This window comes from Vulpes vulpes, chromosome 7 (assembly GCF_048418805.1).
Source record: "Vulpes vulpes isolate BD-2025 chromosome 7, VulVul3, whole genome shotgun sequence".
NCBI classification, from domain to species: Eukaryota; Metazoa; Chordata; class Mammalia; order Carnivora; family Canidae; genus Vulpes; species Vulpes vulpes.
Genome location: NC_132786.1, coordinates 24093047 through 24115020, shown reverse-complemented (window position 1 = coordinate 24115020; position 21974 = coordinate 24093047). Strand labels below are relative to the sequence as shown.

General features: G+C 39.1%; 1 protein-coding gene across 2 annotated transcripts in view; it reads right to left on the bottom strand.

The window, feature by feature from the left end:
• The window catches only part of UBE3C (ubiquitin protein ligase E3C), a 127575-nt gene that overhangs the window by 96648 nt on the left and 8953 nt on the right, over nt 1-21974 (bottom strand). For both annotated transcript variants that reach the window (XM_072763262.1, XM_072763263.1), the window contains exon 2: nt 2817-2870. In XM_072763262.1, the coding sequence (XP_072619363.1) occupies nt 2817-2870 (54 nt within the window). The remainder of the gene's footprint in view (nt 1-2816; nt 2871-21974) is intronic.

Here is a 21974-nt window from a genome sequence, read left to right as displayed (position 1 = left end):
CTAGCAAAAATATTTATTTTTCACACTATTGTAATCAATACAGCTACCACTGTTTGAAAGGCTCCTATGTGCTGGCCCTAACACTTCACAATCATTTTAGATGACTACTACTCCAGGTTTTATGATACGGAAGCTGAAATTTCCATGAAGATAAAGTGATGCTGAAAGATGTAAGAGACTCAGAATTCAAACTCTAGTATGACACTGAAACCTGTACTCATCTTACCACATGACACTGTGTCTGTCTTCTATGAAGGCCACCTGCCAGGTTTGAAATATACATGCACACCCACAATCTTGGGATGGCAGAACACCAATTAGGTCATGCAAGTATATTTTCTGAACTTCAAATGTTTATAGCAAAGGAACCCCCGAGCTTAAAACTACTTTGGGAATCTCTATTCATTACTATGATAATTCTAAGAGCACTTAAACAAAAACCCATAATATATTGTCCAGTGAGCTTTCAAAACACTTTTTTTACATTCATTTGTTCACTAAGGAGGAAGTCTTGGTAGCATTCTAGCCTCTGGCTGGGACCAGGACTTAAGGGCTCCATCTCAGGTGTACTGGAGGTAGACTGACCCTGACAAGGACTGAAGACCAGCTGCATACCAGCTAAACCCTGTATTACTTAAAGGTGATTTGTCCTTCTACCTATTGCCCACCAAAAGAAAATGTAATGCTCTCCAAAAGAGAGCTCTTCTGCTCTTCATTTTGCCATATAAACTGTCAGTCTTCAATCAAAATAACCAGGCAAAAGACAAGAACTAAAAATCAAGAGGACAAACAACAGAAAAAAAAAAACCCACAGGTTATCCAAAACTGGAGTATAAACATTATCTTTAATAATCCATAACTATGTTCATGAAAGTTAAAGACAAGAGAACTGGGAAATAAATGAAACAATCAAAGAAAATTCTAGAACTGAAATAAAATCTGAAATTCAGAATTCAAGGGATATATGTAACAATTAGACACTAGTAACGAGATCATCTGTAAATCAGAAGTTAGGTCAGAAGAAAATATCCAGGGCAGCGTGGGTGGCTCAGCGGTTTAGCGCCGCCTTTAGCCCAGGGCATGATCCTGGAGGCCCAGGATTGAGTCCCACATCAGGTTCTCTGCATGGAGCCTGCTTCTCCCTCTGCCTGTGTGTCTACCTCTCTCTCTGCATCTCTGTGTCTCTCATGAATAAATAAATAAAATTAAAAAAAAAAAAAAAAGAAAATATCCAAACCAAAGCAGAAATATTTAAAAGAATAAATATACAGAAGAGCATAGGAGACATACATGCCACAATGCAAAGGTCAAGTGCGTACATAATTTGAGTCCAAGAAGAAGAGGAGAGGAAGAATGAAGCAGAAACACTACTCAAGAGATGAGAACTGAGAATGTTTCAGAAAACATAAAAGACAATAAATAAACAATACTTTAAATACTTCTCTTTTGAGCAGTCATTTTCAAGTGTCAGCAATTTTGCCACATTGGATAATTTCTGGAGACATTTTTGGTTATCTTACCTGGAGGGAGGGAGTGCTGTGTCATCTAATGGGTAGAGTAGAACACATGAATGCTGCTAAACACCTTTCAATGTATAGGATAAGCCCCCACAACAAAGAATTATCTGGTCCAAAATGTCAACAGTACTGAGGCTGAGAAACCCCACCTAAAAGTCTTTGTGTTGGGGATCTCTGGGTGGCTCAGCAGTTTGGCGCCTGCCTTTTGCCCAGGGCGCGATCCTGGAGTCCCAGGATCGAGTCCCGCATCAGGCTCCCGGCATGGAGCCTGCTTCTCCCTCCTCCTGTGTCTCTGCCTCTCTCTCTCTCTATCATAAATAAATAAAATAAAAATAAAAAATAATAAAAAATAAAAGTCTTTGTGTTTGCTATTTCCTTCACCAAGAATGCTCTTCTTTCAGCTTTCCATAAGGCAGCTTCTTCTTCACCCTCTAACCAGCTCAGAGAGTCCTTCCCTGAATACCCTTCCCTGTCACTATCACCTTGCTCCACTGCTTTCATGGCACATATCACTGGCTCAATATGTTGGTTAACATCTGTGCTCTAGAACCCAGCAAGAACATTATCTGTCTTATTCACTATTTATATACCCAGCAAGCAGAACAGTACCTGGAACATATCAAGCTCTCAATTAATATTTGTTAAAGGAATGAATGAATGATTAGAAAACAACACAAAATAAAAATCTGGGAAAGTAGGCCATAAAATATCATAATTGCTAATTAATCAACAAAATAAAGCCGTGTTAACAAATTGTCACCAGAGAGACATGTAAAATAAAGAATATATTAAACAAAAAAATAAAAAGTAAAGAATAAAACAACAAATGTCAATAGCTCCATTTGTTTATTTACCTTCCTCACAAATAGTTAAGATACTTGCCTTAATAGTGAGTGCTCTTCTGCTTGGCAAAACATGAACATCACATACTAAGCATTTCTAGATCTTCTGGAAGCCATACCATGCAGACAAGTAAACTTTATAAAAGCCTGTTTCCCCGCTCTGTTCTGGAAACTGCCCTTCTAGTCCATCTTTTCCACATTGATTCCAGAATAAATTATGCATTATAAAATCCAAAAAAATCCAGATATGCTTCTGTAGTTTAATATACATAAAAATATATGCTATGTCACCTATAACATACATCTATCTACCTATAACATACATATCTACCTATAACATACATATCTACCTATAACATACATCTATCTATACACATGTATGACACTAAAACCAAGACTTATTTAAGTGCTATGGAAAAAAGCTTATTTAAAGAGACTATTACAAAACTGTTTTTACCTCTCTCTTCCTTCTTTCTTCCTGAGTACGATGTAAAAGAGAAGCCTTTTCTTCCTAAACACAAAAAGAGAAAAGATAAAGGCTATAATTTCAAATTCTAAAATACTCTTCATACAAAATTACAGAATCTTTTGACCCAAAAAGGATTCTAAAGATCATACAAACTCTGTGACTTAATGAGAAATCTGAGGCACAAGAGGTTAAACAGTCCCCCAACAGATCACAGAGCTAATTAAAGTTAGTATTTCAGTAGTTTTCTAAGAATAAAATATGATTTCTTTACGCACACAAGAGAATTCAAGTAAAACCAGGAATATCTGAATATCATCAGTGATTTACATCAATGTCAATATCCTAGTTGTGATGATCATACTACGGTTTTGCAAAATATAACTCCCAGGGGAAATCAGGCAATGTGAACAAAGGACCTTTCTGTACTCTTCTCTTCTCTTCTCTTTCTTTCTTTCTTTTTTTTTTTAATATTTTACTTACTTATTTGACAGAGTGAGAGAGAACACAAGTAGGGGTAGGGGCAGAGGAAAAGGGAGAAGTAGACTCCTTGCTGGGCAAGGAGCCCAATGCAGGACTTGATCCCACAAGACCAGAACTGAAGGCAGACACTTAATTGACTGAGCCACCCAGGCGGCCTTTTCTGTATTCTAACAGCTGTATACTAGTCTACAATTATCTCAATAAAATTTCTGATGAAACAAAATTCAGTATTGTTACTGAATTTTTAAAAATTCTCCTTTCATCATAAGTAAAACTAAATTATGAACAAAATTACATGGTATGCAGAAGGAACCAAAGTAATAAATGGAAAACTTAAACATTTCAAATAATAAAAATATTTAAAGATAATCCTTCCCCCAGAACTGTTCCAATCTATAGTATATGGGCATTTTATTTTTGTAAATGTAATCCAAAATAAAATTAACAGTCTAAGACATTATATATGAGTCATTATAAAAATGAATAAACATAGATCTCTTAACAAAAACACAACCTCAAAATAGTGTCAGAAAGGAAGTAATTGGGATGCCTGGGTGGCTCAGTGGTTGAGCATCTGCCTTGTACTTAGGGCATGATCCCAGATCCTGGGATCAAGTCCCACATCGGGCTCCCTGCAGGGAGCTTGCTTCTCCAGCTGCCTGGGTCTCTGTCTCTCTCTGTGTGTCTCTCGTGAATAAATAAATAAAATCTTAAAACAAAAAGAAATTAAGCCAATTTAAAATTATACATTGATATGTGAATCAACAGTGTGCAAAATAAAAAGTTTCTCACTGACAAAATTTAAAGCCAAAGAAATCCAGGGCACCTGACTGGCTCAGTCAATGGAGCATGCGACTCTTGTTCTCAGGGAATGAATTTGAGCCCCACAGAGGCACAGAGCTTACTTCAATGAAAAGAGGAAAGAAAGGAACAGAAATCCTCCAGATATTTTCCACTATAGAAAATTTCATTTCTTGAATTTTAAATAAAAAGCCTTTATCTACCACATGTCCAAAGTCAGAAAAAAATTTTGTCTTAAATTTTAATTAACTAAAAGGAGGAGAGGGAATGGAAAATCTAATGTAAAAAGTGCAAAGTTATGATGTTCAGGATTATGGGAAGCTTCTAGATAAAAATTTCTAGCCATTATCCATTTTAATCAATAGAATTGGTAGGTTTGTGTCTATAATTTCTTTTCCTTCTATCTCCATTTGTCCAGATTTAATATTGTTCATTATTTGGTTAAAGCTAAAAAGTAAAGATTTCTTAAAATAGTATACACTGTTACAACTATGAAAGAATACACCTCTTAAAATTAAACAAACCAACATTTTACCTTAAAAATATGGTGATGCTGGCAAAACAGTCACTAGATTTACTCCCACACACAAATTAGCTCCTAGTCATTACTAATCTAAAAGCCTCACAGGCTCAAGTACCTCCTTGTCCCCGAGTACATTATTGCTTTCATCTGCTTCAACACCAGGCATGTGTAGGTATTCAACATACTTATGAAATGACTAAACAAACATTTCCTTTAAGTCAAACAAAGCAGTCTAAAAGAAGGAGTAACTGTAACAGCTGCAAAGCACTTTTTGATACTGCAACACAGTACCTAGGTTGCGATATTTTAGAAATCAAAATAGCTACTAAGTATCAAAAAGCAAAATTAGATTCTAACTGAATACTGGAATTTCTCGGAAATTCTAAGTTTGAAGCTCATGCTATGGGAGGAGCCAGGAAAGCACAAGAGGCAATGCTGAATATGTTGAGGATGAATATTCTTAACTTTTGATTATCCGAAGATGAAAATCCCAGGACATAGGACATACAAATGTGAAGGTCACTTCTCCTACCTGTGCTCAAGGACTATAAAGTTTCTTAAAAGATAATTCATTTAAAAAAAAAAAAAAAAGGTATAGCAAGCCAATCCAAAATACTGGATATACACACAAAAAAAAACCCTGATATGTAATTTTAACAGTAAAATTATATTTTTGAAAATGCTAATAAGGCCTTTCAAAGGGTACGTATGCTCCTTAAATATTGTGCAGACAAAAGAAAACGGTCTACAGGGAGAGGTCCAAGATTGAGGTCCAACTCAATCTCCTACAAGTTAGGCATACCACAAAGTTGACTCTAAGAACCGCAGACCAGCTGCCATCAACACTGATTTGTCTACACCCATACACTGTGCCCTAGAGCACAGGAAGGACAAGGAGAGGAGGCCACGTGTGCCACACACAGAAAACTATCAGGGATTGAAGGCTTCTTCTACACACTAAGCAACACTCTAAGCCCTTGGCTTTGATTAATTCACGTATTCCTTAAAAGGAGCCTACAAGGTCAGTACTATTATTTTTCCTGTTTACAGATGAAAAAAGTAAGGCTTAAAAGTGGTAGATCCAGGATCTGAACTCAGATGGTGGAGAGCTTAGCTCACTAAGCAGTATACTATATACTTTGAAAAATAATAACTATTATTTTATCTTTTGAGAAATTAAAACAAATTCTTTGTCTTCATTATACAGGGGAACCTTGGAAGATATTCACAAAGGAGGCTGGTGGGGAGAGGGAAGACATGGAAAAAAAAATTGACCTTCAATACTTGACATAAGTTCAGAAAGCATGGGGAGCAGGGTGTTGAGAAACATGAATACAGAATGTCTAGAAAAGACAAACTAAGCCATAAAAAGGATCAGGACAAAAGGTTGCCATGAAAAGCCAGCCTAGCACAGAAAGAAAAGTGTGACATGGCACATAGTCCGTGTCTATAAATTATGTAAATTATCAACATGGAGCCCTTAAATATGTAACCAAATTCCAGATCAGAACCACAACTTCTCCATATGTTCCCCGTTTTGGAGAACATCTTCATTCAAAAGACACTCAGATGAGGCACATTTGAGGTGCATTTATCAATTCAACAAATATTTAGGGAATCAAGTATCATGCCAGGCACCAGGGATTTTAAAAGTAAGTGAGGCATTTGCTCATTTGCAAGGGGTTCCTAGTCTGGTGGGAGAAAAAAGCCTGTTTACTGAGTATGCATTGTGGGCCAGACAGTTCTAGACGCTAGTGGTGAAGCCTGAAGAAGACAATCTGTGCCCCTGTACACAGAGCTGCGCCAGGTTTAAGAGCGGGGAAAGAAGACACATCCTGCCTCAGCAACTAAGAGAAAGCTCAGAAGAAAAGGCAAATTTGAGAGGCAACTTGGAAGGATGTGTTCAGCAGGATGGGAACACATCCCAAGAGAGCATGAGGCAGCAGAGCTGGGGAGGAACTGACTTCGGCAACTATCCATGGGAGTGAAGAACCTGAGAGCTCTATTTCTGGCTATGGAGCCCGTGTCACCACAGGATGGATGGAAAGGAGATGACAATAAAGGTATAATTCAGTGCCGCTGAGACGTCCACAGGACTAATGAACGTTAAACAGGTAATGAAGACAACAGGGAGGGATCAGCCACCACTTCAGCTTGAGCTCCTTCTGTGACTCCCCATCTCCTATCTATATCATCTCATGGAGTGCTGCCAATCCTTTAAAACAAAGAAAAAACTGCAACCTCTTCTCAATCGTTTCCTAAAAGATCACCCACTGAACATCAAATACAAGAATCATCTCCTCAATGCTCAGTGATTTAAATTAACCCGAATTATGGAAAACCTATTCCACTGTCCTTATTTTCTATTTCTTGTTAGCCTATCTGAGGATCTGATTCGAGAACCACCAGTGTACTTTAAGGGATCAAGCTGAAACACAGCCTTAGCACAGGAACATTTCTTCCTCTGTCTCCCGACTACTCCTCTCACACCATCTCCTGATGCTGCCTCAAGCGCATCTCTCCCTCCGACGGTCCTTCAAGCCTCAAATGCCCCTGCTCCCTTCTGCTCAATCTGGCCTTCCTTCCCTCTTGACGCCAAAACACACACAGAGCAAGTACCGCTCATCTTAGTTGAGACTCCACTTAAATGTCCTCCCCGTGAAGCTGTCCCGACAAGACCACCATCCCTCCCACTCCTCCACGCGATAAACTGGTGAGTTCACCAATGCACCGAGATTGTCTTGGACCAGAAGATGTTCATGAAGTGTACTTAGCACATATGGCTTACCATTCACCAAGCAGAAAATGATGGTATCTGCTCTAGATGAAATCATAGAGGCCAATACGGGGATCAGACGCTGTCTCCAAAATGTTGCAGGAGATCACTCTGCAGCACACGTGGAGTGCTAGTGTGGGTATGATTATTTTGGAGTGCATTTTTAGGCTCAGGGCAAAAAATAAGAAAATGAAACTTGAACTCTGTCAGTTAAAACAGCAAGTAATGAATGATCAGAGTATGAGCAGACAGCAAGTTGAGACCTCTCAGCAGGAAGAAGCAGGCTCTGACTGCGTGTGCTGTGGGAGCCCACAGGCAGCCTCACAGGGCACACACCCACAGGAAGAGACACCGAGGATGCTTCCCTGCAAACCAAGCTCAAACCACACAAGCTTGGTAATATTAAATCTTTACTAGGGTCTGGAATTATATGCCTAGAAAAGGCTCTAGGATTTTATCACTTTCAGACACAATAGTGTGTATTTAAAAGAGAAAAACATTTTTTATCTTAGTGCACCTGGCAAGAGAAAAGAGTAAAGGTAACCTTAATTGTATTTGTTTCTCCTTCAATAAATTATAAATTCCCTCAGAATAAGGCCTATGCCTTATTCTTTATAATCTTGATACTTAGTATTGTACCCAATGTAAAGATTGAAGGATTAAATTTAGAAGGAATAAAGGTAAAAGGTAGAACTGGCTTTTAAAATGTATTACCTTGAATTAATTTTAGACAAGGTTGCAGAAAGTTGCAATGAGTTTCCTTATCCCTTCTCTCTCTTACCCCATTACCCCTCCATAACCAGGATACAATTAGCAAGGGCAGCAAATTAACACTGGCACATTACTAACTAAACTACAAACTTTATTAGAAATTCACTCATTTTTATACTAAATGATCTTTGCCTATTCTAGGATCCCATCCAGGAGCCTACACTGCATTTAATTACTATTTTTTCCTAACCCCTACCAATCTGTAACAGTTCCTCCACCTTTTTCTTTTATATTCTGGACTCTGCTCCTTGATTTGGGTTTTTCCAATACTGTCTTACGAATGGAATGAGGTTATGCAATAATGATAATATCGGACTTTAATGTATATGGTAAAATGTATATCTGTGTCTCCATACTTATTTAAATGACCAAGTAAATATATAAATGAGAGAGAAGAAAAATCTCTTCTCCAGAAATAAATGTAGAAGGAAAGAGGAAAACAATCACCAAACAACACAGTTAACAAATGGTGCAGACAATATTTACTGATGTATGCTAAAATCAGTGGGCAAAAGTTTGAGGAAAAACAGGATTTGTTTGATCTCAAAGTACCTCCTCAAGATATTTATCAACTACTAAGGGAAAGACAGTGAATGTACAGTAGAGAACCCTGCAGACACCAGCCAAGTGACTAAGCAAACCTCCCCAGTAGTAAGTCACAAGGCCATCATATACCCCTACAGGATTATTGTCACAAATACAAGGTACTCTAGAAAATAAAACAATGAAACAATGGGCAACCCAGGTGGCTCAGCGGTTTAGCGCAGCCTTCAGCCCAGGGTGTGATCCTGGAGACCGGGGATCGAGTCTCAGGTTGGGTTCCCTGCATGGAGCCTGCTTCTCCCTCTGCCTGTGTCTCTGCCTCTCTCTCTCTCTGTGTGTCTCTCATGAATAAATAAATTCTTTAAAAAAAAATGAAACAATAAAAATAAAACAATGAAAACAAAACTGCAGGAACATTTTAATGTTCCTTAATTAATTTTAAGTTAAATTAAAAAATAAACAATGAATTATAAGAAAAACCTAATAAATTTATTTATGAAAAGACCTATCAGAAACAGTCCCTTAAAGCAAAAGAAGTTTATCATCACAATAAAGGAGTATGAGTTGCTATGTAAAGTTTAAGAGGAGGATAAGTTTATAATTCTATTTTTTAATTTTGATGTTGGACAACACAGAAAATGCTAACATGTTTATCAATACATCAGGCAAATGTTATTTAATAGCCTTCTCTGACAGAACTGGATTCTGAAAATGAATTCCTAACCATAACACCAAGTGTGACTTTGGTTCAACAAACTTTAGTTTCAGGAAAGCATCCAGGGCCCAATCTTCTGAATGTTCTGGAGACCTTCACTCTTAACTTGATACCTAAGGTATGCAACAGACTTCCTTCTAGATGTTCCCAAATCTTTCCCCCACAATGCAGGTGGAATTCCCATGGCTTTAGGTAAAAGGTTTATTCGACAGGACCTGACGTTCCTCTTGAAGTGACAGTCAAGAGGAGACCTTTCTGCTTTCAGTCTGGGGAGAAACGAGTGCTTGTCATACCTTCACAAAGCTAGAGGATGACGTCACCTGGCACAGGAGTGATGAACTGACATCCTATTAGGTACTACTCCTAAAGACAGGAAAGGAACAAGACTGCCTTTCAGATACGAAAGGGTCCAGTTTCTAGGGCTGGAACACACTGGATTAAATCTCTTACTGAACCACCATGGTGTTCTGTACTAACTCTGCTTTTTCCACATCATTCGTTAAGTCTGTGTTACTGTTTGTCACGAAGTCACCAAAGGATTTTAAAAGATTTCCCCTAATTTATGAGTCAGACAAAAAAGTCTTCATGGACTTGTTAATTCCGCTCACAGCTGACAAGCAAAGGATTTGCTGATTTCAAAGCATCAGTGAGCTCCTTGGTTTGTAGAGAGCAGCATCAACTCTGTCTTCCCTGGAAGATTAACAACTAGCCATACTTATTTATAAGAGAACAATGAACTAACTCACTAGACAAAGGAATCTCATCAATTATTTGTTTTGTTACCAATCACCACTTTTAATCATAACTTTTCGTGTATCTTGCCAATTAGCAGCTCTAGCCTTTGCAATTAAATATAATACTCCAGATGAAGCATTCTCAGCTTTTCATTTTAACTCACCATCACATTCTGCACTTACTTTCAGGCTATTTAGAAATCTTTCCTGTTTGTTCCCAAAAAGTTTAACAGGTTGGGTGTGGTTCAAAATCAAGTTTGAGCATGGTGGTTTCACACTGAGATCCGGCTCATAATGAGACAGGTTCATTGTCTTAGCCAGTGCATGAAAAACCATGTTTCAGAAATCTTTATCATATTTGTTTAATTTGTGTTTCCTATGGAGGCTTTAAGTTTCTAAAGCTAAAAAGCTAATTCCAGTGGGTCAAAATGTGGTCCTTATTATAAATGAAAACATCATGACAATCCTAATTATCCTTAGTGGCTTAATTTATAAGACAATCTTTACCTTCAGGCCTTAAAATTACACATTTTCTGTTGTTATAAAACTCAAACCATGCATGTCAGGCACAGCAGTCAGGTGGAAAAAAACAAAGACACAGGCATGACCCTAATTTGCTATTACCAATACCTATGTGTAGCTCACATTAGTAAATAACAATCAACTTCTGAAAGTGAAATTTCATCATGCTGCTAGAAAAAGAAACAAACCTACAACAAAGCATAACGCGATTCAGTATATAGAAATCACACGAGCAACACGGACTATACATATGACCCATATTATGTATCCATACATCCCCAAACTGCAACCACTGAATACTGACACGTCGCTGGCATGCCTAGCTTACCACAAAGCTCCTTAAACTCTAACCTCATCATGAGCTAGCACTTTGAGAAATCACAGCTTTGACACCCTAGTTATATTTTTCTATTGGACACTGAAATAAGAACTGCGAAGTTTTTAAAATGCTCCTTCATACGCCACCTAAATCATCACAAACATTGAGACAAATGGTGACCTATACTAATGAAGCTAAAGCATGAATAGACAGGTCAACATTAGAGGGTCTCTAGGGAGACTCATGGAAATAGATTCAGCATGTGATAATGGTGGCATTTAAAATCTATATAGGAAGTATACTGTTCAACAAACATGCGAGCAAAAATTTTGTGATCTAAATAAAGGACAATGTATCTAGTCTTCATATCAAAAAAGAGCCCACAGGGACTTAAGATTTATATATGCGTGTGTGCTTTATATAAATAAAGCACTATAGAAATATGAGAATTTAAAAAAGACATGTGGAAGATTTCCTCTAAGAAAAATATATCACACATTAAGTCTTGTTACTGTTTGTCATTAGTTACTTAAGAATAAATTTGAGTACATGAAAGTTAGAACTTTCTACACAGAAAAATGTAGCACAGGGTAATAAAATGACAAAATGGGAATAAATATTTGTAACAGTGCAAAACCAACTGTTTGTAAAAGCTCTCCAAAATAATTTTAAAAGGTCTACAATCAAATAGAAAAATTAGCAAAAGCTATACACAGTACAGAGGGAAATAAAAATCTTTTAAACATAAAAACTTCTTTACTCATTTGAGGAAAAAATGCAATAGAAACACAATGAAACAGGCTTTTTAACCTGTCTGGCAAACAAACTCAGTATGCTCTGAGTTATAGCAGACAGCAGCTACTTTCATTCACTAAAGAACCTTAGCAATCTAGGAGAATCTGTTGAAATTCAAAATGTGCACCGCCTTTGACCTAGCACTTCTCGAAATTTAACCTATACATATTAAAGGCACATATACAAGGATATGTACTACAATGTTGCTTAAATTAGCAAAAAAATGGACAGCAAAGGGCCATTAAAGTACATAAGGGCTAAGTTCTGAAACATTAATTACACTGAGGATCATCCAGCTTTTTTTAAGATTTTATTTATTTATTCATGAGACACACACACACACACACACACACACACACGAGGCACAGACACAGGCAGAGGGAGAAACAGGCTCCATGCTGGGAGCCCAACGTGGGACTCATCCCGGGTCGCCAGGATCAGGCCCTGGGCTGAAGGCGGGGCTGAAGGCGGTGCTAAACCGCTGAGCCACTCGGGCTGCCCTCATCCAGCTTTCTAAAAGAGTACAGCCAATCTACCTGCAGCGAACTAGAACTGTCTCCAAAACGTATCATCACAAGGGTAAGAGAAGTGCCACTGTCTAATATGCTCTACCATGTGTTTGAATAAGAGAAGAGCACGCACCTGGATGATTCCATATGCAGACAGTAGCCAAGAGGACAGGGAAGAACCCGTGACAGAGTCTGATTGTCAGGATCAGGGATGAAGGACTAAGAGGCAGGATGAAAGGTGGGGAGACTGATTATTTTGCATCTTTACTTTCTACCACCTGAATTATTATCCATGTCCATGTTAATACTTCCACTTTCTTGGAATAATAAACTAATGAAGCTATGTCAGAACATAAATTTTTATTTTTATTTTAGTTTTTTAAAAAATTTATTTATTCATGAGAGACATAGAGAGAGAGGCAGAGACACAGGCAGAGGGAGAAGCAGGCTCCCTGCAGGGAACCTGATGCAGGACTCATCCTAGGATCATGACCTGAGCCGAAGGCAGATGCTCAACCACTGAGCCACCCAGGTGTCCCAGAACATAAAAATTTAAAAGCAGCTCCACATAACCAAGAATAAATTCATAATGAAGTGGCTGGGAGGAAATGAACAATAAAGTACCAGCAAAAAGGGCATTCAGATTTTGATTCTTAACAAGTTTTTGGTTCCAATTTATTATACACATACATGAAAACCTCCTTTACCTTCTAAATGATACAGGCCTAGAAAAGTTAGGAATTCTTAGGGGCAGTTATATACCAGTTTCATAAAACAGGATCATCAAATGTTTTTGGAATGACTAAGCCTGTTCTTGTGTACATGTCACTTTCAATACTAATCTCACCTCCACAGCTGTGACACTACAACTTTTCATCAATATGTAAATAAGAGTAAATGACAGCAAACTTCTCTATTTGAGCTTTGAGCTTTAGGCACATTATCTTATCTCCTCGGAAAATTAAATATGGCCAAACTTCAAACGTACCATTAACAAAAATGCTTCTAAGTGAGAAAAGAAATGTTTTTTAAATCTTGCAGATATATTCAGTGGTAACAAAATGAAGCTTTTAAAAAAGTAAGTCTTACATGGTTTAAATTAGATTTCATTAACTATCAGAATAAAAAAATTACAGTCACTTAAGTTAAAGAACTATAAATTTATATGATTTCCATCAACCAAATGCTCAAATGGGCTAACCATTTATAAAAAGAATGCTAGCATGCTTACTAATATCTTGATTTTTAAAAACTACTATGTTTTTAAACATAGTTTAAAAGTTTCCTTTGTTTCACTATTTGGGTTATCTTCCCTTAGCAATTTACTCCATTTAACAGTGTAAACAGAATAATCAGTTTCACACCTGTGTTAAGTTAGTATTTTCGCAGTCTCATGCACTAACATAGTAAGAACAGTTTCACACAATTCAAATATTCAAGTAAAACACTTCCTTTTGAGTTATTAAAATGCTAAATGTTAGCAAAAGTATTATTTGTGAATAAGACAATCTATGATATATGGTTTTTTCCTAAGAACCTCTATGAAAATAAAAGAGCAACCAACTTCATGTAATGCAAAAACTACTTAAAGGTGTATCGAATACCATTACTAAATATCATATTCATAAAATAGAATGTCCAATATGATTCCTAATTCAAAAAACATAGAAAAAGACTATAAAAAATTCACCCACGGGATCCCTGGGTGGCGCAGCGGTTTGGCGCCTGCCTTTGGCCCGGGGCGCGATCCTGGAGACCCGGGATCGAATCCCACGTCGGGCTCCCGGTGCATGGAGCCTGCTTCTCCCTCTGCCTGTGTCTCTGCTTCTCTCTCTCTCACTGTGTGCCTATCATAAATAAATAAAATTAAAAAAAAAAAATTCACCCACATATTTGCAGTTTTTTTTTTTTTTTTTAAGATTTTATTTATTTATTCATAGACACAGAGAGAGAGAGGCAGAGACACAGGGAGAGTCGGAGAGGGAGAAGCAGGCTCCATGCAGGGAGCCCAACGTGGGACTCGATCCCAGGTCTCCAGGATCACACCCCAGGCTGCAGGCAGCGCCAAACTGCTGCATCACCGGGGCTGCCCGGCAGTGTCTTATTTCTATGGAGGGTGGGGCGTTCCAAAGAGGTAGTTTTTCTTCATTTCAGTATATTTAAAATTTTCTACAATAAACATTATAATTTATAAAGAGCTCACTTTTAAATAAAATATCTAAAGCAAAATGCAATAGTTTAAATCCCATTACAATAAATTCTGAAAGACTTTCTCTTCTTACGTAAGAACTGGGTGGTAAATATGGCACCATTTTAATAGCAAAACCGCGGAAATAACCTAGACACACACAAGAAAGTGGTTACATGATACCAACCATGCAGTGGAATATTATGCATCTATGACAACACAGCTACAGAGACTGAAAGGTGCTGTTGCAGAGACATTACTGAGATAGGACACTAAGGAGAACAGTATGCTCCCTCATTTTTACTGAAAAAATGATGGGGGATAAGTTTATTTATGTTTAGACTAGTTCTGAACAGACACTGAGGAAATTGGTACTAATGGGGAAATTAGGAGTCTCAGTGAGAGGAAGGTTTCATCATAAGTCCTTTAGATGAATCTCACTTTTTCTAATTTTTTTCAATTAAAAAAAAAGTTAACATTGTTTTAAAGGCTCCTATTTGGAGATTGGAAATGGAGACATTATTAAAGCAAGGAAGATTAGTGATAATTCAGTTTGACTTTTTCATTATCAAGAATTATGACTTTCATAGTATAAGATGTGAAAAAGAGAAGACCAGAAAAGATAAGCATTTTGTTACCATTGAAGACACTTGGTTATGAAGATAAATATTTTTTTCCGGTTTCCACTGTACTTTTTACAATTCCACATTTTTTTTTTTTTTTTAAAATTTTATTTATTTATGATAGTCATACAGAGAGAAAGAGAGAGGCAGAGACACAGGCGGAGGGAGAAGCAGGCTCCATGCGCCGGGAGCCCGACGTGGGATTCGATCCCGGGTCTCCAGGATCGCGCCCTGGGCCAAAGGCAGGCGCCAAACCGCTGCGCCACCCAGGGATCCCAATTCCACATTTTGTAGTAAAGATGTGCTACGAATGGTGCTGCTTGCCAACACACTAGAGTTTACTAATGTTCCTTAAAAACATTAGAGCAGGGATCCCTGGGTGGCGCAGCGGTTTGGCGCCTGCCTTTGGCCCAGGGCGCGATCCTGGAGACCCGGGATCGAATCCCACATCAGGCTCCCAGTGCATGGAGCCTGCTTCTCCCTCTGCCTGTGTCTCTGCCTCTCTCTCTCTCTCTCTGTGACTATCATAAATAAATTAAAAATTAAAAAAAAAAAAAACATTAGAGCATTAAAGCTTCATTATAAGGAAAATTAATTCAGAAAGACATAGGATTTTATCAGAGCCACCTTCTCCGTGCCTGCAAGACATGTTCCTCGACGTCCCACGCAGTAAAGGGAAGCTTAAGTCATGCAGGAGGTGGATGCAGGATGTGCAGGCTACACAACATCCAGCAGAGCATATGGAGAACAGACCAGGCTATCTGAGCTCCGTGGTTCTCACTCAAGTTTTGGACTTTCTGGGTTCTGATTTCCCCCTTGAAAGGATGTTCCATGGAATGCCAGAGCCTCCAGGAGTCACAGAGAAATGTGAGCACACAGGCAAAACACCCTGCTGGAGGACAGATCCCAAGTACAGTCACCTATGTAACTGTGACAAGTAAAGAGATAAAATGTTCTTAGAGCACTGGACAGTAGGCAGCAATGCAAAGATGTGTAGGCAGCACGTAGCTGTCCTGCCCAGGAATAGAAATCAATATAATTTTTTCTAGAGAACAAAGCGTATCAAAAGCCTTTACAAAACATACTTTGACCAAGTAATTCAACTTCTTTAATTTATCTTAAAGAAATAATTATACATTTTTGGCTCTACAGATTTCACAATAAAACAGAAACGACCTAAACGTCCAAAAATAAAGGATAAACATATATACTTCATACAAAGTTCATTAAATGAGTACGCATGGTCATTTTAAAAAATTAAACGAAACTTTAATTTTAGAAAACAGATTGAAGGATTTTACTCTCAGCTTTGGGATAACATAGAGTCTACATGTTTTATGGTCAGACACAAGATAGAGAGGAATGGCTACAGCACAACAAAGCCTCATGATAAGGTGTGCGGCCTCTGATGAGCCCCACTCACTCCCTCAGTAACAACTACCGTCTGATGGTAAGGGTGGCGTTCACACGTGGACACACCCACAGGCCTTCCACGCTCCAGGCCCCAGCTGCATGCCCGCTTCTCTGCTGATTCTGTAAATGTTGGCATCCCTAAGAGTTTTGTTCTGAGCCTGCAAGTCTTCTCAGGAACACTTTCCTGAAGATTCCAGTGCATCTACCAATTTCCACCACTTACTGATGGACTCCCAGTCTCCACCCAAAAGTCCAGAGCAGTGCTTCCTGAACATCCCCGAACATCTCAAGTTGAATCAAGATGTTAGGAATTTAACATCGTCTGGTTTCTGGAGTCACTATCCACTCTGGTAATCCCAGACCAACACCTGAGGTGACCCTCTCATTGCAGAGCTTATGAGTTTTGCCTCCTTGACAGCTCCTGAACTCCTCCCCACTCAGGGGCCCGCAGCTTGGCTTTAGGCCCTCGTGACTCTTCTGCACAACTGCAGCTCTCTTGCATGGTTTCCCACACCGGCACTGCCTCACACTCATCTCTCCAAAACCTCATTTCACTGTTTAAATCTTTCACTGGCTCACCACTGCTGGATGTGCCCCCCAGAGCCCTTTAGGATCTAGCCCCCTGACTGCCTCTCCCCAGCCTTCTCTTCTCTCACCCTGACTCCAGCCAGCCATGTTGAGCAACCTGTAGGTGATTACCACTCCTCCAGGGTTGGACACCTCTGCCCATGCTGTTCCTTCTCACTCATGGCAACAATGTTCATATATAAACAGTACTAAGATACACAGTCCAGCACACAAAAGCCTATGGCACTAACCTTGTACCATTTGTCTGGGGCTCTGCAAATAGCATACATCAATATTAGAAGAGAAGGAAAACTGACCTCCTCCCTCTATCCTGGTATACGACTGTCCAAAAAAAATTCCCAGATGACCAAAAATTTACCGTGATACTCTCCTACTTCACTCACCTCTCTTCCATATCCTCACATCTGCCTCCTGCCCTATGGTTGTCATGGTGACAACCCAAAGACATTCATTCCAAAATTACCTACTCCCCTTGGCCCAACAGTATATCCCCCCTTTTCTCCAAGGGTGGTTGGATTAAAGAAGTAAATGACCTAAGTAAATTCACATTGCTGCAAATAAATGACATCTGCTTAAGTTTCGAAGACACAGAGCTACAAAACTGCCTCCAAGTCAACCAAGTTTCATCAAAATGTCTACTGAAAATTATCTAGTTGACAAGTTTTACTTTTAAACTGTTTCATTATTTATATAATAGTTACATAGCTAGTAACTACTGACTCAGTATAGTAGGAGAGAAGGAAAGCCATAATATTTAAATCTTAATAGGTTAAGATAGAAAATGACATATAAGTCACATGGTAGTAGCATTTACAACTCAGCTAAAACTGATAACCCCTTCCATGGTGGTTTTAGAATATTTCCACAAATTCAGGACACCTGGGTGGCTCAGTCAGTTAAGCCTCCAACTCTTGATTTCAGCTCAGATCATGGTCTCAGGGTCGTGAGATCGAGCCCTGTGTCTGGCTCTGCACTCAGTGGTGAGTCTGCTTGAGATTCTCCCTCTGCCTCTGCCCTTCCCCCTGCTTGTGTGCCACTTGAACTCTCTCACAATAAATGAAATATATATTTTTTAAAAAGAATATTTCCACAAATTGTTTCTTCCCTTGAAGAGGCGGAGCTTGATTCTTCTCACCTTGAGTGTGGACTGAATGGACAAACAGAATACGATGAAAGTGTATATGACTTTCAGGACTACCTTGTACAGGCATGCCACTTTCTCTCTGCCCTCTCAGATTACATGCCATGTCATGAGGACATTCAAGCAGCCCTCAGGAGATGTGCGGGTAGCAGGAAACTGATACCTCCCACCAAGACCCAGCAACTAACTTCCAGGTACGTGGAGAAGTGAGCCTAGGTGTGGATTCCTCAGCTCAGTCCAAGCTTTAGACATCTTAGCCTCTGAGAGATCCTGAGCCAGAACCACCCCAAAAGCTGCTCTAAGATACTGGTCCCACAAAACTCATTGAGATGATAAGACTGTACTGCCTTAAGCCACATTATGCAGGAATAGAGAACACATACATGTCCTTCATTTACTGGAAATTAAGAAAGTGGTAAAGCAGATATTATGACTTTTTTTTTTTTTTTAAGATTTTAAGTAATCTCTACCTCAACATGGGACTCAAATTTACAACTCCAAGATTAAAGTCACATACTTGGGGCTCCTGAGTGGGTCAGTCAGTTAAGCATCTGTCTTCAGTTCAGGATCCTGGGATTAGGTCCTGCATCAGGCTTTCTGCTCAGAGGGGAGTCTGCTTCTCCCTCTGCCCCTCCTCCTGCTCATGCTCTTTCTCTCTCTCTCAGATTAATAAAAATCATTAAACACACACACATACACACAAAGCAAAAAGTCGCATGCTCTCCTGATTGAGCCAGCCAGGTGCCCCAATATGACTGTTTAGCTTAATAACTTAAATGCTCACTGCAGTACTGTTTTGTAATCTGTTTATTTCTATTAACAATGAATCATTTTAATAAATATAAGACATTAAAATATAAATAAAAAGCAAACATCATGACCACTTTATTTTTTTAAAAGATTGTATTTATTTATTCATGAGAGACAGAGACAGAGAGAGAGGCAGAGACACAGGCAGAAGGAGAAGCAGGCTCCATGCAGGGAGCCTGATGTGGGACTCGATCCCAAGACTCCAGGATCATGCCCTGGGCCTGAAGGCAGATGCTAAACCGCTGAGCCACTCAGGGATCCCCATCACGACCACTTTAAATGGTTGTGTAATATATTCCATTACATTGTTATATTACCATTTGCTTAACAAATTTCCTATTGTTAGACATTTAGGTTGTTTCAAATTTTTAATAGGAGTATTGCCACAGTCATGATCTTTTCCCATACATCTTTCCTATGCACCTGCCAAATTAGTTCCTTAGGATAAACTTCTAAAAGTAGAATTACTGGAATAGAGGGGACGTACTCATTAAAACTTGCGATGCTAAAGTGTCATCCCTCCCATCCCAGTAGGTTGTGCCAATTTACACCATTAGGTATTTCTTTTTTTTTTTTTTTTTTTTTTGTATTTCCATCTTTAACCTAGTTACCATGGCAAGTGATGGGCTCTGTGGAGACACACCAGCAGAAGAAAGTTTCTGCTCCTCCCTTCACACTGACAACAGTGTAAGTAAAAGAAGGTGTGAAGAGGCTGTGACTGGAGAACAAGAACATGTAGAAAGCAACTACTCTAACAGTGGCATCAAAGAATAAGATCGTCAACTTCCCAACTTCTGTCTGCATTCAATAAAAGTTGTAAGAATAAAGAGAGTCACAGAAGAAAACTCCCTGTTGCTTCAGCAACAAACTCTTTTGAGACTCTTCTGCAGTCCACGACACTTCCTAGGTGTTCCCTTAGTTAAGAGATTTAGTGGCGGGGGGGGGGGGGGGGGGGGGGGGGGGGCAGCCTGGGTGGCTCAGCGGTTTAGCACCGCCTTCGGCCCAGGGTGTGATCCTGGGGACCCAGGAATCGAGTCTTGTGTCAGGCTCCCTACATGGAGCCTGCTTCTCCCTCTGCCTGTGCCTCTGCCTCTCTCTCTCTCTCATAAATAAATAAAATATTTTTTTAAAAAAGAGAGAAAGAGACTTAGTTAGCAATTAACTCCTTAACCCAAGAAAATCAGCTCCAGTGTGCACAGCCAGGCAGGGACTGGTGCCAAACTAGGTCCCCAGGGTACGAGATTTACAGAGGTGTTCTTGTTCTTGCTCTATGGGTGGTGCAGGTGTGGGGCCCACCACAAGAGCATGGACCACCTTACACCATGCAGCTGTGCAACTGAAGTGAGCACCTCCCTAAACTTTGTGCCCCAGGTGCCTTGCTGTCTCACTCCAGGCCCTGATTAAAAGTACAGAGGTAATTAGAAAAATAGTCTCAGCCCTTCTATTCTGCTTAATTTCCCTAAGCACCAGGTCAAGAACTCCTGACCTTATCTGCTACAGGGAACTGCAGTTTTTTGGTCTCATATGTGAAAGCTACCAACAATTATGTTCAAGAGAACAGATGTGGTACTGCTAGATAAAACAGCAACGTAACAGGGATGCATGCCTAGGAGGCTCAGCCTTTGAGTGCCTGCCTTTGGCTCAGGGCGTGATCCTGGAGTTCCAGGATAGAGTCCCACATCAAGCTCCCTGCATGGAGCCTGCTTCTCCCTCTGCCTATGTCTCTGCCTCTCTCTATCTCTCATGAATAAATAAATAAAATCTTTAAAAAAATAGCAATGTAATAACACCAGACCTGACAATAAAGTTTTTTTTTTTAAATCTGATCTTAGAAAATATTTTTGTTTTACTTAATGCCAGATCTGTAAGAAACAGTTTTATCTTACACTTCTATGTACACAGAGTAGCAGGACCATTTACCGAATGCCAACTTCAAAAAAAAGGAGCATGGAGGGACGCCTGGATGGCTCAGTCAGTTAAGCATCTGACTCTTCATCTCAGCTCAGATCTTGATCTCAGGCATGAGTTTAAGCCCCATGTTGGGGTTCATAATGGGCAAGTAGCCTACTTTAAAATTATATATATACATATATATAGTAAGGAATATTTTTTAAGTTCAAATATTTTAAGTAAGATCTGCAATTGCAGAACAAGGGCAGTTTTGTAAAGCCAGCAAATCAAAGTTCTTAAAATCCAAAGAGTAGTCTAAACCTATCAAAGGGGAAATTAAAACTGCAATAGCTGAATTTGGTAGGCCCTAGAGTATAGTAACTCATTCTATGAGGCCAGCATTACCCTAATAACAAAACCAGACAGAAACATCACAAGAAGTAAAATCACAGACCAGTTATCTCTCATGAACATTGATGCAAAAATTCCCAACAAAATTTTATTAAAAGGAATTCAACAATGTATAAAAAGAATTACACATCATAACCAAGTGGAAGTTATCCTAAGTATGCAAGGCTGGTTCAGCACCCAAAATCACTTAGTGCAATCTGCCACATCAACAGACTCAAGAAAAATCACATGATCACAATAGTAGATGCAGAAAAAGCATTTGACAAAATCCAACACCCCTTCATGATTAAAAAAAAAAACTGTCAGTAAACTAGGAATAGAAGGGAACCTCCTCACTTTGATAAAGAACATCCATAAAATATCTGCAGCTCACATCATACTTAATGGTAAGAAACCAGAAGTATTCCCAGGAAGATCGGAACAAGGCAAGGATGCTCCCTCTCAGACTACTGCTTTAACATTTTACTAAATGTCCTAGCTAATGCAGGGAGAAAAGAAACAAATAATAGGTAGACGACTTGGGAAGAGAAAAAGAAAACTATCTTTGATCACAGATGACAGGATCATTTACGTAGGAAATTCCAAACAACTGAT